Below are 20,911 nucleotides of genomic sequence, written 5' to 3' on the forward strand. Positions count from 1 at the left end.
CTTGACCACGTGTGTGCCTCCTTTAATGAATCTCTCTCTCTCTCTCTCTCTCTCTCTCTCTCTCTCTCTGACTCCATGCTTTTTTTGGCCAAGGCTTTCGCCTTCTTGATTAGCCTTTCTGCTTTGAGCATCTCTGTCTCTGCACTTCTGGGCCCTAGCATGTTGAAGATGGGCAGGCTGATGCTTGGAGACAAAGTTGGTGTGTGGGGTGACTGTAAGGGCTAAGAATAGGGGTGCTTGATCCTTCACTACAGGCTGCTTCTCCCAACCAGTATTCTAAACCGGATCAATAAAATGGACTAAAGAGAGGATTTTATTTGTGGGCCTCAAAATGGCACTTCTTTCCACGCTGATCTACCAGTCGAGATTGGCAGGTCGACCAGCCCTCCAAGGTTGGCTGATGCACTAAGTCCAGGGTGGAGTGTTGGTCTTCCTGCCAGTCCCAATTGGTAGACAGTTCTCCTGGTTTTCTGGGGAGAGTTGGTCTACCAATTGGGGGGTAGACCAGGCCTGCTCAACTTAAGCCCCTCCAGCTGTTTTTGAGCTGCAGTGGCCAATAGCCAGGGCTTATGGGAATTGTAGACCAGCACCTACAAGAGGGCTGAAGTTGAGCAGCCCTGGGGTAGACCAACCCTCTGCTCTGGTCTAGACCTGGTGCATCAGCCCACCTTGGAGGGCTGGTCTACCCGCCAATCCCAACTGGTAGAACAGCTTTCTGTGGAAAGAAGTGCCCTTTTGAGACCCATTTCCCCAGCAAAATGGGCCTCAAAACGGCACCCGAATCAACCCGGGTGGAAGTGGGGGTGATTTGTCGAGGCACCTGGCCAATCCAGCTGCTTTCAACTAATCAGTTGGAGAGTGGGGTCTGCAGTTCAATTCCTGCACACAGAAGAGCGCACGCTCCCTGCACACTTTTCCTTCTACAGGCTCAGAGTGGGAGAAAATGGGGATTTGACAGTGCTATTGCAGTGAAAGCCTGTGATGTCCCCACAGTTTAGACTCTGGGATTCACAAGTTTGGAAACCCTTGTCCTAATGCCTACATTTTGGTTCTGCTCTGAGAGCGGCAAGGCAGGCAAACATTCACCAGGTGCATCCTTCTCATCCTGGCAACCTCAGGCTAAAGCTGTCCGTCTTGAATTTATTTCCTATGAATAATCCACATTGAATCCACTAGGGCTTCCTTTCAACCTCGTCTAAGAGAGAGCTGGGTAAACTTGGCCCTCCAGTAATTTACTGTGGCTGGGGATGATGGGAGTTGTAGTCCAACAACAGCTGGGAGGGTCAGGTTTGCCCACCCCTTCTCATGTAAGATGTGCAGCTCAATCTCGTGCCTGCTTCCTTGGAAGGAAATCCAACTCTGCTTACCGGGGCTAACTTACTCCGGAGTATCCCTCTGACTCTGCACTTACTCTGGAGTAAACTCCACTGAACATTACAGGAGGCCACCTAAGCGGTGCAGCGGGGAGATGCTTGACTAACACGCAGAAGGTTGCAGGCTATGGGAAACACCTCTATCGAGCAGCAGCGATCTAGGAAGATGCTGAAAGGCATCCTTTCACACTGCGCGGGAGGAGGCCATGGTAAAACCCGCCTGCATTCTACCAAAATAAAACCACAGGGTTCTGTGGGCGCCAGGAGTCCTTGACGGCACACTTTACCTTTTACCTTCTCAGAGTAGGCCTTCGTAAGCGATTCCCACGATCGATTTGTCTCAAGAGCCCTTGTAGGCGAATTCCCAGCAGTGCAGGAGGCAGAATGGAGTGAGACAGGTCCCCCTTAATGGACGGGCAGGGGGGATCGGGACCAGCCAGCGACAGGTGAGTTGCGAGTTCCTGCCGCATCAAGTTCTGTCTATAAAGGCGGGCTGGGCGGGCTTGACTTCAGCGCAACGGGGGTGATCTGCAAAAGCGGTTTTGATTTCCCAAGTGGGGAAGGGTTGTTTTTAACTGGCGAGGAGGGAGAACTTTTCTCGAGGAGCCCTGGTGTGGGGCGGGCTCGGCCATGAGGTGGAGGACGCTGGTGGCGGGCGTCCTTGTCTTGCTGCTGCCTCTATGGGACGGCGGCGGCTCCGGTGGGGCTGGGGGAGAGCTGTGTGGCGGCTGGACGGACGGGGGGCCGGATGGAGCCTTCTACTGTCCGGGGCTGCTCGACGGGGCGGACGCCAAGTTCTGTTGCGGGACCTGCGGCGCGCCTTACTGCTGCTCCTCCGAGGCGGCTCGGCTGCAGCACACCCAGAGCGCCCCGTCTTTGGTTGGATCCCGAGGTAAATTGCTGTATCCCATCCCCACCTGAGTCCTCGGTTAACTCAGTAGCGGCCCTGATCAGAGCGCGGCTAGTCTTGCAAGGCGAAGAATTCGCAGTTTCCAAAGTATTCATCCTCAAAAAGGGTAGAGACTGGGGAGGAGCTGTGCTGAAGTGGATTGGGACCATTACTCTCCCTTGAGAACCATAAGAGGGGCCACTAGAAATGTTGCCCTCTTGGGCTGATTACCAAGGTTTTTGTTGGTGGTTTGGAGGGAAAAGGGAATCTAGGATAGTTAGGAAACAAGAGTCCTGAAGGTGGCCTCTCTTTCCTTTTATATGCGGAGTAGCCAACTTTCTCTCTCTCTCTCTGCCTCCTCTTCTGGCAAAGCCAGAAGAGAAGGGAGAGCGAGAGAGAGCGAGAGCGAGAGAGAGAGAGAGCGAGAGAGAGAGGGGCCACCTTCAGGACTCTTGTTTCCTAACTATCCTAGATTCCCTTTTCGTGAGCCCCTTTCTTCAACAAGTGCTGGAACTGAGCTGTGGACCACTCATCCCAAATAATTGGGGGCTGACATGATGAAGAATGTTGGAGGAGTCCCATTGAAATTAAAAGGACACTTTCCCCTTTTAGGGCTACTACTACTAAGTAGTAATTTCCTTCTTGTTGGTCAATACTCGAGTTTCACACAGGGTTCAGGGCATGGATAGTTACCTTAAGTGGTGCAGCAGGGAAATGCTTGACTAACAAGCAGAAGGTTGCTGGTTCGAATCCCTTCTGGTACTATATTGGGCAGCAGCGTTCTAGGAAGATGCTGAAAGGCATCATCTCACACTCTGCGGGAGGAGGCAATGGGAAACCCCTCCTGTATTCTACCAAAGACAACCACAGGGCTCTGTGGGCGCCAGGAGTCGAAATCGAATTGACCGCACACTTTACCTTTACCTTCAGGGCATGGAGCAAGTGAGAAGTGGGCTGCTTCTCCTCTGCTTTTATTTATTTAATTGTATTTTTAGACTGCCCTGTATAAAATCTCAGGGCAGTTTACAATTTAAACCAAGCAACTAAAACCTAAAAATCACATAAAAGCCAATTAAAATTGCCATCAATCAAACTTTAAAGCATCATAAACTAAAAACCTGACAAAACAGGTGTGTTTTCAAAAGCCCTTTAAAAACAACCAGAGAGGGGGGAGATCCCATTCTGGAGCATCCCTAGAGAAGGCCTGGTTTTGGGTCACCACCAAACAAGCCAGTGGTAACCTCAACCAGACCTCCCCCAATGATTTTAAAAGGCAGTGGGGTTCATGAAGAAGCAGGTACTCTTTTAAACATGCTGGGCCCAAGCTGTTTGGGGCTTTATAGATAATAATCAGCACTTTGTATTTTGCCCAGAAACTACTTTGCAGCCAGTGTGCTTCTTTTAAAATAGGAGTCTCTTTTAAAATGTGGTTTCTTTGGGTAGCCCTGGAGGTCAGCCCGGTTGCCGCACTCTGCAGCAATTGCCGTTTCTGGACTATGTCCAAAGACAGCCCCACATAGAGCGCTTTTCTCTATAGACCTCTGCTGGGACTTCATCAGATGCCTCCTTCAGTCATCCCTTCCCCTTTTTCAAGGGAGTGGAAGATGGCCATCATTTATCTGCAGGACCTATAGAAGTTCACAAACTTTCTTTCAAGGTTGCTGATGCTCCCCTCTTAAAGGCTGTGAGTGTTCAAAAAGCTACCTGTGTCATGGCTGGGGGTGGGAACGCCCCTCCCCCAATCCATATCTAAAAGCACTGTATAATATTTGACAAGGATTGCATGTCTCTCTTTGCCCTGCATATGCTGTCCTGATGCTCTCACAGCAGAGTGATGGTTCCTGGTTTAGGAAATAACCCCTTGAAATGGAAAGGGCGAAGCAAGAAATCTGCTGGTGTCAGACCCTTGGCTCATCTGGGTTAGTCTCAATCGACCGCTCTTTATTGGTACAGTCACAGACCAGCAAACTAGGTCAGTCTGGTCTTCTCAGATCAGCAAAGGTTTTCCATGGTATTAGGTAGAGGTCCCTTGCTCAACCCTGCAGCCTACGCTGGAGATGGCTGAAGGCTGAACCTCCTGAGTGCAAAAGGTCCACTCCATAATGCAGAGCTATGGGCTTTTCCTAGAGCACTCAAGTTCCGTGTTCTCTCTCTCTCTTTTTCATCTGTGCGCAGCAGAATGAGATTTGTTCTGGGTGGCAAAATCAAGGGAGTGTGTGTGCACACGTGCATTCAGAATGGGGCTTTCCAGATTCAACCTGAGTGGGGATCTAAAATTAAGGGAATGGACTTTTAAAAACTTGTGTGTGCGCACCCCTGTGTACACTTTAGAGGGAATACTGGTGGGGTTGTGAGGAAAGAGCATCTCACATTTGATGGGCCTTTCTTTTCTATTCCCAGCATGGGAGATAAGGCTGATACTTTCCCTTATGATGTTGTTTGCTGCTCTGCTCCTACCTCAAGCTGTGCGTTATGGTTATATGTTCCTACCTGAAGCTGCATGTGAGGGTTCTCAACAATTCTGGCTCTTTCGTTATGAAGACCTGCCGGAGGTACAACAGTGGCCACGGAATCCGTGACCACCTCTGTGGCATGCCGGGGGATGAAGGGGGCAGCGGGCCACTGTGATGCTGTGGACGCTTCCTCAGGACACAACCACTCCTGATCCCATTATTGGCACCTCCCTTGGAAATGGAAGACTGTCTTTAGTCTAGCATGTACTTGGAGATCCTCCCATTGAAGATGCCAAGTACGCCATCAACTCCATACGTCACCCTTGTATCCTGATTTTTAAGATTGGTTTTTAAGAATGTATTGGCTGTACTGGCTAGTTTTTTAAACATGTCTACTTACCCAACATTGTTCTTCACTATTCTGCGAATAAACCACTGGCATATTTTAAGGGAAATTAGTGGAAAGGGATTCACTCCATTTTCTGCTTCCCGAGTTCAATACAGTGGTTTAGAGCAGGGTTTCTTAACCTTGGGCCCCCAGATGTTGTTGGACTACAACTGCCAGAATCCCCAGCCACAAAGGCCATGACTGGGGATTCTGGGAGTTGTAGTCCAACAACATCTGGGGGCTCAAGGTTAAGGAACCCTGGTTTAGAGAATCCTCCTTTGGACATGAGATTGTTGTTGCTAACTGAATTGGGGGTGGGGGGGTGAGCTGAAGAAAGTGCTGAATGTCAACCCCTCCTTCTCCTTAGACACAAGAAGCATTTTGGCTGGCCATGATCCGCTTATGCCCCTTACCACTTCCCCTATGGTTGCATGGCAGGGTATTGAATGCTTTGCCCTAAAATACAAATGCACACTTAATGTGAATGCCCCCCCCAACTTTACGAAGGGACTTCCCTTATTCTGCTGAAGGCTCTGCTTCCAAAGAAAATAGGGTTACCTTGTGACCTGTGTCACCTTTTGGCAGAATAGTTTCCTGTAAGGGCAGAGACCAGAACTTGGCTTGTGTTAATGGTTTGTCTCCCTGAGAGAATCAAAGATAGCAAAGCACAAATGTGTGTTTCCCTCCTGAAGGGCTCTTCTTAATGATCGCCAGGGAAGCTTTGCAACCGTCTTCTTGATCCACCCCATACTTCAGGCTGACTTGCTTATGAAGAATTCTGCTTGATGACTGTTTGACCACTTGTGTGTATTAACTCTGAAGAGGTAACAGACAAACAGCAGTGACAAATGCTTCTGGGAGGCAAAGCAGTTTAGCACAGATACTTGTCAAATGTACCTAATAACTCTTCAATAAAATTGTGTGTGTCTGGAGAACCCCAACACCGGCCTCTTCTCATGGCCCTCTCAACTTCTGACGAGATACTAACTCTTGCTGGTTTGCAGTCTCTCTTCTGCAGCTAAGGCTTTAGCTGCTGCCTTCAAGACCTCCGCCTTGGAGCATCTTTGCAGTTCCTTCCTGCCACAAACACAGGAAGGTGGGGAGGAACGCCCTGTTCACAGGCAGGCTAATGCTTGGAGGCCAAGGGTGTGTGGAATGTGATTTTAAGGGAAATGGTAGGCCACTGTTGGGTTTCTAGGCTATTCATCTACTAGCTGCTTCTCCCTGTCCGTTTTTCAATAAGCTGCCCCAGACTGGGAACCTGGTTCCTCACTGGGAGCAGCAGTGTCACTGCAAATTCAGAAGATGAAGCCTCTCCTGGTCCCATCTTGGAGCCTCCCTTGGAAACGGAAGAATCTCTTTAGTCTAGCAAGACATGTACTTGGAGATCCTCCCATCGAAGACACCAAGTACACCAGGTGAAGAACTCCACACTTCATAATTGAAACTTGACTTTTAAGATTGGCTTTTAAGAGTGTATTGGCTGAACGGACTCGTTTTTAACTGACTACTTGCTCAAAGTTGTTCTTTAATATTCTGCAAACACACCACTGTCCTATTTGTGGTGAGCATTTGTGCCAAGGGATTCATTCCGTCCTTGTACATGAGGCCACAGTTTCTATTAACTAACTGAAATAGCAATAGAAGAAGGTGCTTAATATCAACTCCTTTTCCTTGGCCACAGGAAGCATGTTGGCTGGACACGAGATCCTTTGATGCCCCTTACCATTTTCCTTAGGGTTGCATGGAAGAGCTCTCTTAGCAATTGCTAATACCAAGACTGTGTTAAAGGTACTGGAGCAAGAGCTGGTACAAAAGTTGGCAACCTTATATACTGTAGTCAAGGGAGAGAAACAAGCATGCATAACCATCTCCAAATGAACACTTATCAAGTAGAGAGAAACCCTCTGATGTGTCTGCATATTTGGGATTCCCAGGCATAGGAGTTGCAACTTTCTACATATTTTTCTGATGGGCTCCAGTGTGAAAATCAGAATGCTGTTGGGAGAGGCTTTTTGGTCTAATCCTGTGGTGCTTTTCTTATGCTGATCTCTGCTACCCTCTGTTTTAGTCCTCATGTTTCTATTCTCTTCTGAGAGCTGCAAGACAGCCAGACATTCACCAGGTGCACCCTTTCCATCCCTGTGACTGTAGGTTAAAGCTGGCCCTGTAGAATTTCTTCCCGACGGATCATTTTCAATGAATTCCAGAGGACTTGCTTTCGCGTAAGACGTGCAGCCCGATCCCGTCCTTGTTTCCTCGGAAGGAAATCCAACTCTGCTCAGCTGGGCTTACTCCCGAGTAGGAATAAGCGCCGCCTGACACTGCAGGAGTTGTGTTTCCAAGAGCGGCCCTTGACCGTCTTAAGATCGTACTGCAATTTAGTAGTAACCCTGAATGCGGGGCCATTACTTCCGAGTAGACAAGAGCTAGGGTCGGGCTGGGAGAAGCGCACCAATCAAGACAGTGAGCGATGACTGTTATTGATTTGCCTCAACAGCCATTTAGGCTAATTCTCATCAGCACGGGAGGTGGGGAAGGAGTCCTGGTTGATGGACGGGCGAGGATCGGGACCAGTCAGGTGGAGTTGCCAGGGCGTCAAGTATATAGTGGCTGGCTGGGTTTCCCCCCTCTTTTTCTTTTTAGAGTACCTCTGGGTGGTTGTTAAAGTCGCTTTATTTTTTCTTAGAGGGGGCGGTTTGATTTCAGGCAGCGAAGGCAAGTTTTCTCGGCGCTTCCTCGAGTGGGGTGAGTTTGTGATACAGTTTGTGCGTGCGCCCAGTTCTTGCTGTAGGAGGCGGTCCTGGAAAGGCTGAAGTGGGTTGCATGTGGGCGGGCGGTAGAGGTCAGCTAGACCAGGCGCAGCATCTCGGTAAGGGCCGGCTGGAGGTTCCCTGCCCCAAAGACCTCACAATCGATTGCAAAAGACTCCTGACGCTTCAGTATGCTCTCTTCCAGCACGCTTACCCTACAAAGACAAGACAACCAACCATCGTTGCTCTGCTTTCGGTCTAGTTTCTACCCGGCGCCCCATACGCGGCACACAACTTTTAAAGGGAGTTGAAGAAGTTGAGGATTCCTTACCGATAAGCCGTAAGTGGCGCAGCGGGGAAATGCTTGACTAACAAGCAGAAGGTTGCTGGTTTGATTCCCTGCTGGTATTATATTGGGCAGCAGCGCTGTAGGAAGATGCTGGAAGGCATCCTCTCGTACTGCAGGGCAGGAAGTAATGGCAAACTCCTCCTGTATTCTGCCAGAGACAACCACAGGGCTCTGTGGGCGCCTGAACGGCACACTTAACCTTTATAAAGCTTTGCAATCATCAACATTTTGTAGGATTGCTGATTTCTCAAATAAAGGGCTGAGGGTGCTCAGAAGGCTAAATGTACCTGGCAGGGGAGAAAACAAACTAAAAACCAGTAGCTGACAACAGTGTGTGTGTGTCTGTATAATTTGGTGTGTTTGTAATTTCATGTTGTGGAAATCATTCACTTGACCAAACCGAAGCCATTTTGCTAGCTTGATGCAAGAGCTTTCTAAGCAGAAATGCTTTGCTAAGGAGAAAACAAGCAGGCAGGCAGGCAATGGTGAGCGTGGGGTTTGGCTTGTAATAGATTTCGGGGAAAGGTCCCTAGAAATTTGAATAATCCTCGGTAGACAGCGGCAGGAACTGAACTTTGCAAAACCCTGTTTAAAAGCATTCTGATCATGCAGGTTAAAGATGGATCCGCACTGTAACTTCATTGTTCTGATATACACGAGTAATCCTCCAGCTAACTGATTGAAATGTTTGCGCAAACTAAGAACAAAGGCTGTAATTTCCTTTTTCGACAAGATAAGACTTTGTCCTCCTAAACATTGCAAAGGGGTCTTTGGGAATCTGGGCAGTTCTGTGACCTGCACGGGCTCTCGCTGACCCATTCTCAGCTGAAACTGTCTTTGTCTCAATAAAGCGATCTACTTGGATTTCCAAACATAACATGAAGACCACGTTTTCTTCCACAATGTGGTATGTGTTTTTACTTGATGTGTGAATGCTGTGTTGTGAGCTGCCCAGAGAACAACTTGTTATGGGGTGCCTATCCTCCTAGTTGTTGTTGTTGTTTGTTGTTATTGGTTATTGTTATGCTATTTATGCATAGTCTACCAGATGCTATTGACTGGATTTGGTACTTTAATTATTGGGCCCTTTCCAAGCGTCTAGGATAACTAAAGAAAAATTAACGATAGCATTGTAGTATTCGTGCTGTCCCAAGTAGTGTGGCCTTCTGTAGCTGATGGGCTGTAATTTTATAGATGCCCAAGGCATCAAGATGGTGTTCAAGTTCTTTTGGTACTGCACCAAGGGCACCTACAACTATTGGCACCACTGTTGTTTTCTTTTTCCAGAGCCCCTGTGGAAGATATGGCGAGGAAGCCTAGTGGTGTGATCCACTTCTACCCTCTGGACATGTAAACTTCAATACACTGCTTCTATTCTAAAAGCCTCCCTAGCTTTAAACTTTAATAACCCTGTACTCCTGTTCTGTATTGAAAACTGTATCCATCTGCATTCCTGTATCCATATTCTGAGTTTGTATTACTACGCCAATTAGTACAGCTAGGTATGGATAAAGTTCACTTTAAAATATGCGTTAATTACCCACCTGGATCAGGGTGGATGGGGAGATGTACTACCTGGGATTGGAACGGACTTGGCTGCTGGCCGAGGGCATGGGTCTCACACAGGCTACTTACTGATAAGTGGGGCCAGCTACAGCCCCTTTCTTGATGCTGCTTGTGAGAGACACACAGACACCTTAGTAATTTGGAGCTTCAGTGTAGACTGAGATCCGAAGGTGCTACGCACCAGCTGGCGTTACAGGGGCCACATCCTTTTCATCTTCCCCAATGAAAACGATCACGTCAGATCAGGGAGGTTTGCTTTATCTTTTCTTCTGTGATCCTCTTTAGACCATTATTCAGCTTTGTCTAATAAAACCTCTTTGGCATTTACACTTTGAGCTTATTGCCTCCGAATCTCCCCAAAACCTGTTGGACACTGGCTGGACACCGGTGCCAATACAGCCACTCAGTTTCAATCGGAAGGTCCTTATATTCTGTTGTTTTGTCGACTTGTCTATCCCCTGGGATTGCAATATCAGTTATCAGAACCCGATTCTTCTCGATGACTATCCGATCAGGTGTATTGTGCGCCAAATGCCTATCAGTTTGTATTTGAAAATCCCAAAGGATTTTTGCCTCCTCATTTTCTTATTAATATTAATGATATTTATTTTAATAATATATTTGGCATGAATTGCATGTCCCTCCTTGCCCTTCACATGCTGTTCTGTTTCACAGCAGAGTAGTTTTGTTTCCTGGCTTAAGAATTAACATCTTGAAAATGGGGAGCGTGAATTTCTTGAAAGAAAGTCCCTGGTTACTGACCCTGGGTTCATCAAGATCAGTCTGGTCTCGTTCAACCAGCAAAGGTTTCCAGTGGCCTTGGGCAGAGAAATCCCTTTCTCAGCCTTGAAGTCTGCTTTGGAGATGGCGGATGGCTGGACCTGGGACACCCAGAATGTGAAGCCTCCTCTTCATAATGCTTGCTAAGTTGTGGCTAAGGGTCTTTACTAAACCACTTGGGTTAAAACTCTAAATCAGGAGTTTGCAAATGCAAGTGACGTTTTGTCCTGGGTGGAGCTCCTCCCCTCTCTGAAGTGTGCCTACCTCTTCATGTTAATATGAAAAGTGGTTTGAAAGAGTGTTCGGATGGGGGTGATCTTCTCCAATATTTACATAGGAAGCTGCCATATACTGAGTCAGACCATTGGTCTATCTAGCTCAGTGTTTTCTTCACAGACTGGCAGTGGCTTCTCCAAGGTTGCAGGCAGGAGTCTCTCTCAGCCCTCTCTTGGAGATGCTGCCAGGGAAGGAACTTGGAACCTTCTGCTCTTCCCAGAGTGGCTCCATCCCCTGAGGGGAATATTTTACAGTGCTCACACATCAAGTTTCCCTTTCATATGCAACCAGGGTGGACCCTGCTTAGCTTAGGGGACAAGTCGTGCTTGCTACCACAAGACTAGCTCTTCTATCTATCTATCTATCTATCTATCTATCTATCTATATTTATTGCCCACTGCATGTGGGAAGAGTTTTTTTAGATTGTAATCTTGAGCAGTTTCAGCTGGGGAGGATCAGCCAATCGGGGAGGGTGAGGGGCAGGAAGGGAGGTGACTCCTGCATATATCAAAAGGGAGAAGTTCTGGGATCTGTTGGTGTGGGGTGGAAGAAAGAAAAGGTAGAAGTTGGAGGACATGTGAGGAGATGGGACCCCCAGGGGCATCTGGCCTGTGTCTTCTATTTTGAGACTAGGCCATACTGGTGATTGTTTCCATTGCTGTGCTTGTGGTTTCACTCACCTGTGTCTTTGGTCATTGCCACAGACTGATTTGACGGAGAACCTGCAGTGGGCCCTGATGCAGAAACATCTGTCTACTCGGAAGCAGCTGAGACCCCCGACTGTGAGGCTGCAGCAGGTCATGGCCAGACCCCCCACTGTGAAGGTGCGTCAGCTGGTGCTCAGACCCCAGGTGGTGAAGCTGCAGCAGGCCCTCACGCAGATGCACCAGGCTCCTCCATCCTGCATTTTTGTTTCTGGAGAAGGCACGGTGGGGGTGAACCATGTTGCTCCACCCCCCTATAGTGGACCACCCCCCTATAGAGGGCCACCCCCCTATAGTGCTGTGGTGCCTCCCTCTGCTTCATGCCCTACGTTGGAAAATACTCCTGGTGGACAATCTGGCCATGCAAACCCTGGACTTCAAGGGGATGCGAGGACCCTCTTGGCTCCATTGGCTTCTGGTTCGGCTTTGCGGCCTTCCTTCCGTTCAGAGGCAGCTCATGGCCGAGGAACTCGGTCTCGTAATCGGTCAAGACTTCCTTCTGCGAGGAACTGACTGCCCTCCACACAGATAACCCACCACCCTATAGTCCTGTGGACCCCATCAGTGCCTCTTCTGCCTTTCCCCCTTCTTTGGGCAGTCCACAGGTTGGCCTGCAGGAACCTGGTATTCCTCCAAGGCGCTCTGTCACTCTTGAGGACCCACCACCCTATAATCCTGAGGGAGCTCATGGCCCTTGAGTTCTGAAAAAAGGTGGGTTTTGTGTGGTTCCATCATGCCAATGCTGTAATCCTCCCCCCCAGATGAGAGCCACTCCTGGTCCCACCTTGACGCCCCCCTTGGAAACTGAAGACTCTCCCCTTAGGCTAGCAAGATACCTACTTGGAGATCCTCCCAATGAAGAAAGCCAAGTAGACCAGCTCAAGAACTTCGAGTAGACCAGGTCAGGTCAGGAACTCACCCTCACCGTTGTAACTTGAATTTTTAAAGATTGGTTTTTAAGAGTGTCGATTGGCTGAACTGGCTAGTTCTTAAAATGTAAGCCCATTACTTGCCCAAAGTTGCTCTGCAGAATTCTGCAAACACACCACTGGCATATTTTGAGTGAGCATTAACATCAGCTCCTGCTCCTCGGCCACAGGAAGTGTGTGAAATACAAATGCACAGTTAATGCGACTTCCGCCTACTCCACCCTGCTTCACTCTCAATGCAACACTTGAAGGAACTTCTTTAACTCTGTGGGAAGGCTGTCTCTAAAGGGAAATAGTGCTTAGATTGTGTGTGCCTGCAATTATGCCAGAGGAGAGGAGGAACCAATAGCAAGATGTGGTAACCTAATGCCTTCTGACAGGATATTTTCCTTTATGGACCAAGGCAAAAGCAAGACCTGTATTAGTTTCTTGTAACCCAGAAACCACAGAACATGGCAAAACACAGATGTCCCTGAAATGTGCTCCTTCAATATTGCCACTGCAGATTCACGGGATTGTTGAATCTTTCTGTAGAGATCTTTGTAGGCAAGACTGTGTTGTTTTTACTCCTGTTTGAATGCACTCTAGCTGGCTTACCTACACATAACTCGGTGGGGTTGTTCCTATTTGAAACTGAATGTTTGGTTATCATGTGGTGATATATTACATGGTACACCAACCACAGGCTTTTAAAAGTAAGTGTGTGTGTGTGTGTCCCCCAGAAGAGGTAACAGGCAAGCAGCAATGTAACCTGAGATGATGAATGCTTTTTGGATGAGAAATGGTTTAACACAAATGCTTGTCAAATGTATGTACCAAATTATCAATAAAACTCTTTTTGTGGGACTTGCCTCTTGTAATGACTTTAAATAAATATTGACTGTCTGCTATATTTAGCTGGCCTGGTAGGGCAAAGGCCTCAGCTGCCTTCAGTAGATGATCTACTTCAAGCATCTCAGCAAGTCTCGGCACAAACAGGTTGGGGATAACTGTGTCTCAAGCATGCAGCCTGTTTGTCCAGGGCTGCTCAACTTTGTCTCTCCTGCAGATGTTGGCCTACAGCTCCCATAACCCTGGCTATAATATTTTCCAATATTAGAAATCAGGAGGTTGTCTTAAATTCAGAGTCCTGTTTCTTTTGAGGAAATGCTGGTGTAACCTGTATTTTTCAAGGGTGTGGGGTCTTCTTAAATTCAAAGGAGTCTTCTATTTGGATAAATATGGTATGTTGCAGCCACCATGAGAGAAATAAGCACGTATGAATGTCCCCAAGTGTACAGTGAGCAAACGTGGTCAGAACCTGTGATGTGCCTGCATTTTGAGTCTCTGGGATTCACACATACAGAAATGCCACCCTCCACCCCTAAGGGCTCCAGACCATGTTGGAAACAAAACCCTGTTATAAGTCGCTCCTTGGTCTAACACAGCAACATTTATTATAGGTTTGCATCTCTTAGTGGAGATATTGCATTCTCAGATATGGTTGGACTAAAAATCCTATCATTCCTGAAGGCTTTGTTGTTGAAGAAAAGCAGTATTTAAAGATTTATAATAATAATTGTGACTGGGGATGATGGGAGTTGTAGTCCAACAACATCTGAGGGCCCAATGAGGAATATCCTCTCCTAGAGGTTACAGTTCTGTTCTCCTCAGAGAGCGGCAGGGCAGACAAACATTCGTCAGGTGCATCTTCTCATTCTGCCCATGGCCCTGTTGAATTTCTTTCCAATGGGTCAGTCTCAATGAATTCAATAGGACTTCCTTTCAGGTCAGTGTAAAAGGTGCGGCCCAATCCTCTCCATGTCTCCTTGGAAAGAAATCCAGCTCAGCTTACTCCCGAGTAGGACTAAGCGTCGTTGAACATTATACGTCGTTTCTAAGAGCAACCCCTCTTAGGATCCTGCTGCTGCGTGATATTTAGGAGCGAGTCCAATGCAACTCGCTGGCCGTTACTTCTGAGTAGACATGGATAGGATCGGGCTGTTAGAAACTCACCAGTCAAGACCAAGTCAATTGCGGATTTTCCTCGAGCCGTTCAGGCTAATTCCCAGCAAGGATGGTGGGAGGGGTGGGTCCTCCTTAATTAACGGGCGGGGATCGGGACCAGCCGGGGGTGGAGATGATGATGAATGGCCAGGGCTTGTCTCATCACATTTATAAAGCCTGGCTGGGAGGACCTGCGTTTAGAACAACTTGGGTTAACTGATGCGTAATTGTTAATTTTACTTCTCGGACGGGAAGGCTTGGTTTTAGCGCGCCAGGGAGACGTTTCCCCGCCAACGTCTAGGGCGAGTTGTGTTATGGGGAGGGCTTTTGTGGGCGCTCTCACCCTGCTACTGGCTGCAGGGAACTGTTTTAGTGGGGCTGGGGGTGAATTGTGCCGCGGCTGGACGGGCGGGGCGCCAAATGGAGCCTTCCAGTGTCCTGGGCTGCTGGACGGGGCGGACGCCAAGTTCTGTTGCGGGACCTGCAGCTTCTCTTACTGCTGCTCGTCTAGTGAAGTCCGGCTAGACCAAACTCGGTGTCCCAGAGCTGAGCAGCTGAAGGCAGCCACCGGGGGCCCGGAGCCCGCGCCCCGCCCACCTTCCCAAGGATCTCCGAGTAAGAGAGCTTCATTCTTTCTTTCTCCACCGGCTTTTGGAGAACTCAGAAGACTCCTCGACCTGAGTGGTGCTTCCCTTTTGCTTTTCAATAACAGAACCTTCTTAAGTCGGTTTTATTTTTTTTATTTTTTTTATTTTTTTTGGTGGGGGGAGGCTAGTCTCTATCCTCAAAGAGCTCTGAATATAAAAAAGACAAGTTAGACACGAGTTGCAGCCCTTGGAGAGGTGCTGTGTGAAGTTGTATCGGAGCAGGTGCTGCTGTCCCCCTGCTAAGCATAAAGAGGGCTACTCTAAAAGGTGCCTCTTTGCGTTATTCTTAGGGGTTAAAGGCATGGGGAGTGTAGGCTAGACAGGAAAATAGAGACCTAACGATTGTCTCTTCCTCCTTGCACATGTTGATGCTAAGGGAGACCTCTCTCCCTCTCTCAAGTGCTGTTTCTTATCTCCTGACTTTGGAATAGCTTTCTCCTTGGGCTACTTGCTCCAAGATATGCTGGAGCTGAGCTGTGGTTAGCTTGCTCAGAGTAGTTCATGTCTGTGTTTCATGCAGGTCTTGTGCACTGCTGCTGTGATCTAGTGGGAGCTGGTCTGCTTCTCATCACTGGACAGTAGGCTTTCTGTTCTACCAGATGTTCCTTCAGTTACCTTTTCCCCAAAGGTAGCTGAAGTTGCCCACTAACTATGGTGCCTATACAGGTCCACAATCTCTTTAAATCTTTCCTGCAGAGTTATTTTTTTAAAGGGCTAAAGGTATTCACAAAATAAGTGAATCCTGGTTTGAAAAACTAAAAATAAGTTGCTCACAGCATTGTGTATTTGGTAAGTATTGCATGTCTGTGCCCTGCATATATTGTCCTGATGCTTTCACTAGAGGTTCACCTAGGTAATTTTGGAGCCTGGACCTAAAGACCTTTGGAGCCCCCCCCCCCCGCAAGTTAAGCACAATTTAACACATAGGCTCTTGAGGGTGCAAACCACACCACCCAGGACAGACTAAAGATGATTTGCGCGGGGGGGGGGCAGGGGGTGTAGAGTCTCTGGACCAGCCCTGAAGTCCTGTAGTAAGGGTGCCTCTGGCTTTCACAGCAGAGTGAGGGTTCCTGGTTTGGGAATTAATTAACCTCTTGAAATGGAAAGTGGGGAAAGCAAGAAATCTGCTGGTGTCAGACCTTAGGCTCATCTAGGTTAGTCCTGGTCTTCTTTGACCAACAAAGATTTCCCATGGTATTGGGTAGAGGTCTCTCTTTCAGCCCTGCAGTAGGCACTGGAGATGGCTGAAGGCTGAACCTCCAGAATGCAAAGCCTACTCCATATTGCTGAGGGCCTTTACTCAATCACTTGGGTTTCCACTCTCACAATCAGGACTCTGCAAATGGTTAGTCCTGGGCAGTGCTCCACTCTGTGGGTCTCCCTTCAGCTGTGAGGATGAAAAGTGGGCTGAGAGTGTTCGAGAGAGCTATTTTCCAACATTTAATGCATGCTAAGTGCAAGGTGGATGGATTTGATTATGTCAGCAATGAATGTACCACTGAGAGACCTTCAAGGCCAAGTGGAAGACAGATCATCCTGGAGAGTATCTATCTAGGTGGTTGCTAAGAGTTGACACCGACTTGACAGCACTTAATCAATCAATCCATCCATCAAAGTGCAGGGAGAGTTGGGCTAGATTGCAATCCAAATTGGTTTCAGTTGGGTACTGGTGGATGCATTACGTTGGAGTGGTGGTGATGATTGCGTATGAGAAAATGACAAAGGAGAGGAGAGAGGTTTGCTGGTGTGGGAGGGAAGGTGGGGGGAGGCAGAAGATGGAGGGTAGGGATGTGCAGAGATGGGGTCTCCAGAGGCCTCTGACAACTGACTGGTCTCTTCTGTTTCTAGATGAGGTCATCCTGGTGTTTTTTCTTAGCATTCCTGCCGCTCTACTCTGCATCTGTGGCGTGCGCACAGTGTGCTATTGTCTTAGGGAATCCAGGCGTGGCCCTGGGCAGCGGCTGAGCATCTTGAATGAGGACATGGAGCAGACCCGGTTGGAGAATCTTCATTTCTGTCAAGTGCATACTCGCTTCCCCCCACCTCTCCCATACAGTGGTGGCCCACCGCCCTATAGTGTTGTGAGCAGTCACCAGACCTCTACCGCATCCCCCATGTTGGAAAACCCGCCTGTTGCTGGCCAGCCAAGGCATGCTAGTACTGGACATCAAGAGGATGAGGCGATGGCCAAGGCTCCCGCTGCTCCTGAAGATGCCGCTGTTCTGGGTTCCACCTCTGAGCCTGCCTTGGAAATGGAGAAGGCATCTCAGGCCCACCTCCTGAGTTCAGCTTCCTTGTCCTCTGGTGCAGAAGCAGCTGATGGTCCAATCACTCGACCTCCTGATAGGCTGAATATTGATACTCCAAGGCATGTTGTCTTGCCCCCTTCTTACAGGGCTGACCCACCGCCCTATAGCCTTGTGGACCCCCTAAGAGCTCCTGCTTTCCCCCCTGCTTTGGACAATCCACAGGCTGAGCTGGAGGGGTGTGGCATTCCCCCCAGGTGCTCTGTCATGCCTTTCTCCTACCATGGGGACCCACCAGCCTGGAACCCTGTGGGAGCTTGTGGACCTGGGGCGTTGCCTTCTGCACTGGACAATCCCTCTGTTGTGCAAAGGAACAGCAGAAATGCTGCGATCCCAGATGACGAGCAAGACACTCTGCCGCCAATGGCCCTCCAGGACACCACCATTCCAGCCATGCTTGGAAAGAGGAGTGCTCCTGGTTCTGTCTGGGAGCCCGCCTTGAAAATGGAGTGCATCTCCTCCCAGGCCCACCTCTTGAGCTCAGCTTCAGGGTCCTCTGGAACGGAGGCAGCTCATGATCTAGGCACCCGGCCTCGGACGCGGGCATATAATTTTGAGAGTCAGAGACGCACCCGCTTGGCTCCCTTGTACAGGGATGATGTAGGGTCCTACAGTGGTGCCTCTGCCTTTTCCCTTGCCTTGAGCAATCTACAGGTTGGGCTGGCTGGACGGGGTGTCCCTCAGAGGCACACGGCTGCTCCTCCCTCCTACAGTGGGGATTCACCACCTTGTAATCCTGGGGGAGTTCAAGGCTCTGGGGTTTTACTTACTGCATCGGACAAGCCACCGGTTGTGCAATTCCGTTGGGCAAATGTTGCAATTCCAGAGGAAGAGGCAGCCGTTGTGTTGCCAGTTCTCCAGGACAGAGGTGCTCCTGGTACCATCTTGGAGCCTCCCTTGGGAACGAAGGACTCTCCTTAGTCAAGATACATACTTGGAAATCCTCCCAACGATGATGCCATGTACACCAGCTAGACACCATACTGTAGAGCTGTAGGTTGACTTTTAAGACTACTTTTTAAGAGTGTATTAGCTAAACTAGCTTTTTTGTTTGTTTGTTTTTAAACTGTCAATGAATTACTTGCCCAAAGTTGTTCACTATCCTTTGGATACCACTGGCATGGAGTATTTGTGCATGGAGTATTAGGACATTCGTGCTAAGGAGTTCCCTCCACTTCGGTTCAGAGAAATCATCCCTTGGACCTGAGGTCATTGTTTCTAACGGCAGTGGAGATGGATTTGAGAAAAGAAAGTGGTGAATATCAACCCTCTCTCCTTGATCACAGGAAGCTTGTTGGCTGGATCTGACCCTCTTGTGCCACTTATCCTATCCCTAAGACTGCATGGCAGTGTTCTGAATGCCTTGCCCTAAAATACAACAGCGTGCAGTAGGTGTGATTTGACTGCTGCCTCACCCCAACTTTGAATGTGATACTTGAAGGAGCTTCTCTTATCTGCTGGAAGGTTCTGTCTCTGAAGGAAAAGGGGTGTGTGTATTTTGTCTGCAGCAATGCCAGGGAAGGGGAAAGCAAAGCAAGAGGTGACTGTTAAATACTTTTAACAAAATATTTTCCTTTAAGGACAGAGGGTACAGCTAGGCCTATAATATTGGCTTATAACTCAAAGATCACCAAATATGGCACAGCACAGATACTATCCCAGAAAAAAACTCCTTAAATGTTGCAAGTGAAGATGCATAGTATTTTGGACAACTCTGTTAAGCAACACCTTGGTATATTTCCTCCAGTGTGAATGCCATTTTGGCTGGCTGGCTTACCTACCAAGGATTCTACGTGTGCTGGATGTCCTGTTTGAAACTGAATGTTTGGTTATTATGGGGTGATATGCCACATGGTATACCAGTCAAAGGCCTCTAGGAAAAAAAATAAGTCTATCATGGCCTGTGTGTATTGTTGACCCTGAAGAGATAACAGGCAAGCAGCAGTCAAATGCTTCTGGGAGGAGAAGCTGTTCAGCACAGACTCCAGTAAAATGTATGTAGCAATTTTTCAATAAAAAAGTGTGTGGAGTACTCTGATGTTTCCTCTTTGCAATGCCTCTTGACTTCTGACAACATGCTGTCTTTAGCTTGTGGGCACAGCTTTCTATGGCCAAGGCTATCGCTGCCTTCAGTAGCCCACCTGAGCATTTCTGCAGTTCTAGGCAGAAACTGGGTGGGAAGAATTCTCCACTCACACGTAGGCTGGTGACTGAAGGAGGGCCAAGAATAAGGGAGCTGGTCTTGTGGCAAGCACGATTTGTCCCCTTTCCTAAGCAGAGTCAACCCTGGTTTGCATTTGGATGGGAGGCTACATGTGTGGGCACTGGAAGAGATTCCACTTATGGGGGTGGGGGCTGTTCGAGGAGGAAAACTTGCATGCAGAAGGTTCCACATTCCCTCCCTGGCATATCTAAGATACAGCTGAGAGAGACTCCAGCCTGCAACCTTGGAGAAGTCGCTGCCAGTCTGTGTAGACCAGGGTTTCTTAACCTTGGGCCCCAAGGTGGTGGTGTACTACAACTTCCACCATCCTCAGCCACAAAGGCCATGTCTGGGGATGATGGGAGTTGTAGTCCAACAACAAGGTTAAGAAACCCTGGTGTAGACAATACTGAGCTAGATGGACCAATGTTCCGACTCCGTAGGAGGTTGCTTCCCATGTTCCTGCGGGCACTTGCTCTTACAACTGGCTGTGGCTTCTCCCAGCCACTATTCCAAACAGGGTCAATAGAACTGAAGATGGCATTTCTTCTAAGAAAGAAATCCAATCTAATTCCAGTAAGTATCTCAAAATGCCATTTATAAAGATCAGAACAACCTAGAAACCCACATTCTAATGTGCACAAATGGAGCATCCCTTCCAGTTCCAAATGAGTTATGGCCATCTGCCCAACAGTGAGTTATGGGTGCTTTTCCATGGAAGAGAGCCATCCAGGAAAGTGCTGACTAAATTGAATTCTCCTCTAAGTTTGAATGGGATCGTTGACAGCCTTCAGGTTAATGATTCATTCAGTCTACATTCTTGGATAGAGGGTGCCAAGCAGTAGATATTTAACATGCAGTTTGGTTGTGCAAAAAGGGGGCTTTTTGCACAACTGTGACACCAGACTTTGAAATCAAAAGCAGCAGGGTGCAAGGTTTTTCATTCAGCTGCTAACCTGAGTAAGGAATCCACTTACTTGCTGTGCCATAGACTGAAACTTTTGTTGGGATCAGTTGATATGGGGGCTTGTTCAGTAAGCAAACTGGAACAGGGGGAAGCCTAATTTAAATCAACACCAAGATGGGGATATTTCGCCTGATGTGACCTTCCATATTCTAAACCAGCAGTAATGGGGGCGGGGGGGGGGAGAATGTACAGATCCAGCCTTGTGCTTATAGGAACACCCCATCCCCTTCAGGACACTGAGTTGGACAGAAGTGTCTCCTCCTATAGCCTAGTTTTTGCTTCTGGGATACTAGGTGGCAGTAGTGGTTAAGTGTGCTTTTGCACATCTTCAGCAGATGCATC

General features: G+C 48.3%; 2 protein-coding genes across 9 annotated transcripts; both read left to right on the forward strand.

Annotated features, from left to right (window-relative positions):
* The first annotated feature begins 1,876 nt into the window (after positions 1-1,876).
* Positions 1,877-13,306, forward strand: LOC128335282 (protein shisa-3-like). 7 transcript variants are annotated; one of them, XR_008311560.1, is made up of 5 exons: positions 7,638-7,684; positions 7,793-7,851; positions 8,062-8,196; positions 9,493-9,555; positions 11,532-13,306. XR_008311560.1 is itself a non-coding variant. In XM_053273289.1 (2 exons), the coding sequence occupies exons 1-2, from the start codon at positions 2,004-2,006 to the stop codon at positions 11,534-11,536; spliced, it is 267 nt and encodes an 88-aa protein (XP_053129264.1). In that variant the 5' UTR covers positions 1,877-2,003; the 3' UTR covers positions 11,537-13,306. The 7 variants fall into 7 exon arrangements, 3 of the variants coding, with proteins under 3 accessions (XP_053129264.1, XP_053129262.1, XP_053129263.1); XR_008311561.1 differs by lacking the exon at positions 7,793-7,851; XR_008311559.1 differs by lacking the exon at positions 7,638-7,684 and having other exon boundaries at positions 7,693-7,851.
* A 1,269-nt stretch (positions 13,307-14,575) lies between these two features.
* LOC128335309 (uncharacterized) lies at positions 14,576-19,431 on the forward strand. Of its 2 annotated transcripts, none has more exons than XM_053273329.1 (2): positions 14,576-15,130; positions 16,942-19,431. In XM_053273329.1, exons 1-2 carry the CDS (start codon positions 14,761-14,763, stop codon positions 18,318-18,320), a joined length of 1,749 nt encoding a protein of 582 aa, XP_053129304.1. In that variant the 5' UTR covers positions 14,576-14,760; the 3' UTR covers positions 18,321-19,431. The 2 variants fall into 2 exon arrangements, with proteins under 2 accessions (XP_053129304.1, XP_053129305.1); XM_053273330.1 differs by having other exon boundaries at positions 14,580-15,061.
* The last annotated feature ends 1,480 nt before the right edge of the window (positions 19,432-20,911 follow it).

Source organism: Hemicordylus capensis, chromosome 11, assembly GCF_027244095.1.
Source record: "Hemicordylus capensis ecotype Gifberg chromosome 11, rHemCap1.1.pri, whole genome shotgun sequence".
Classification (NCBI taxonomy): Eukaryota; Metazoa; Chordata; class Lepidosauria; order Squamata; family Cordylidae; genus Hemicordylus; species Hemicordylus capensis.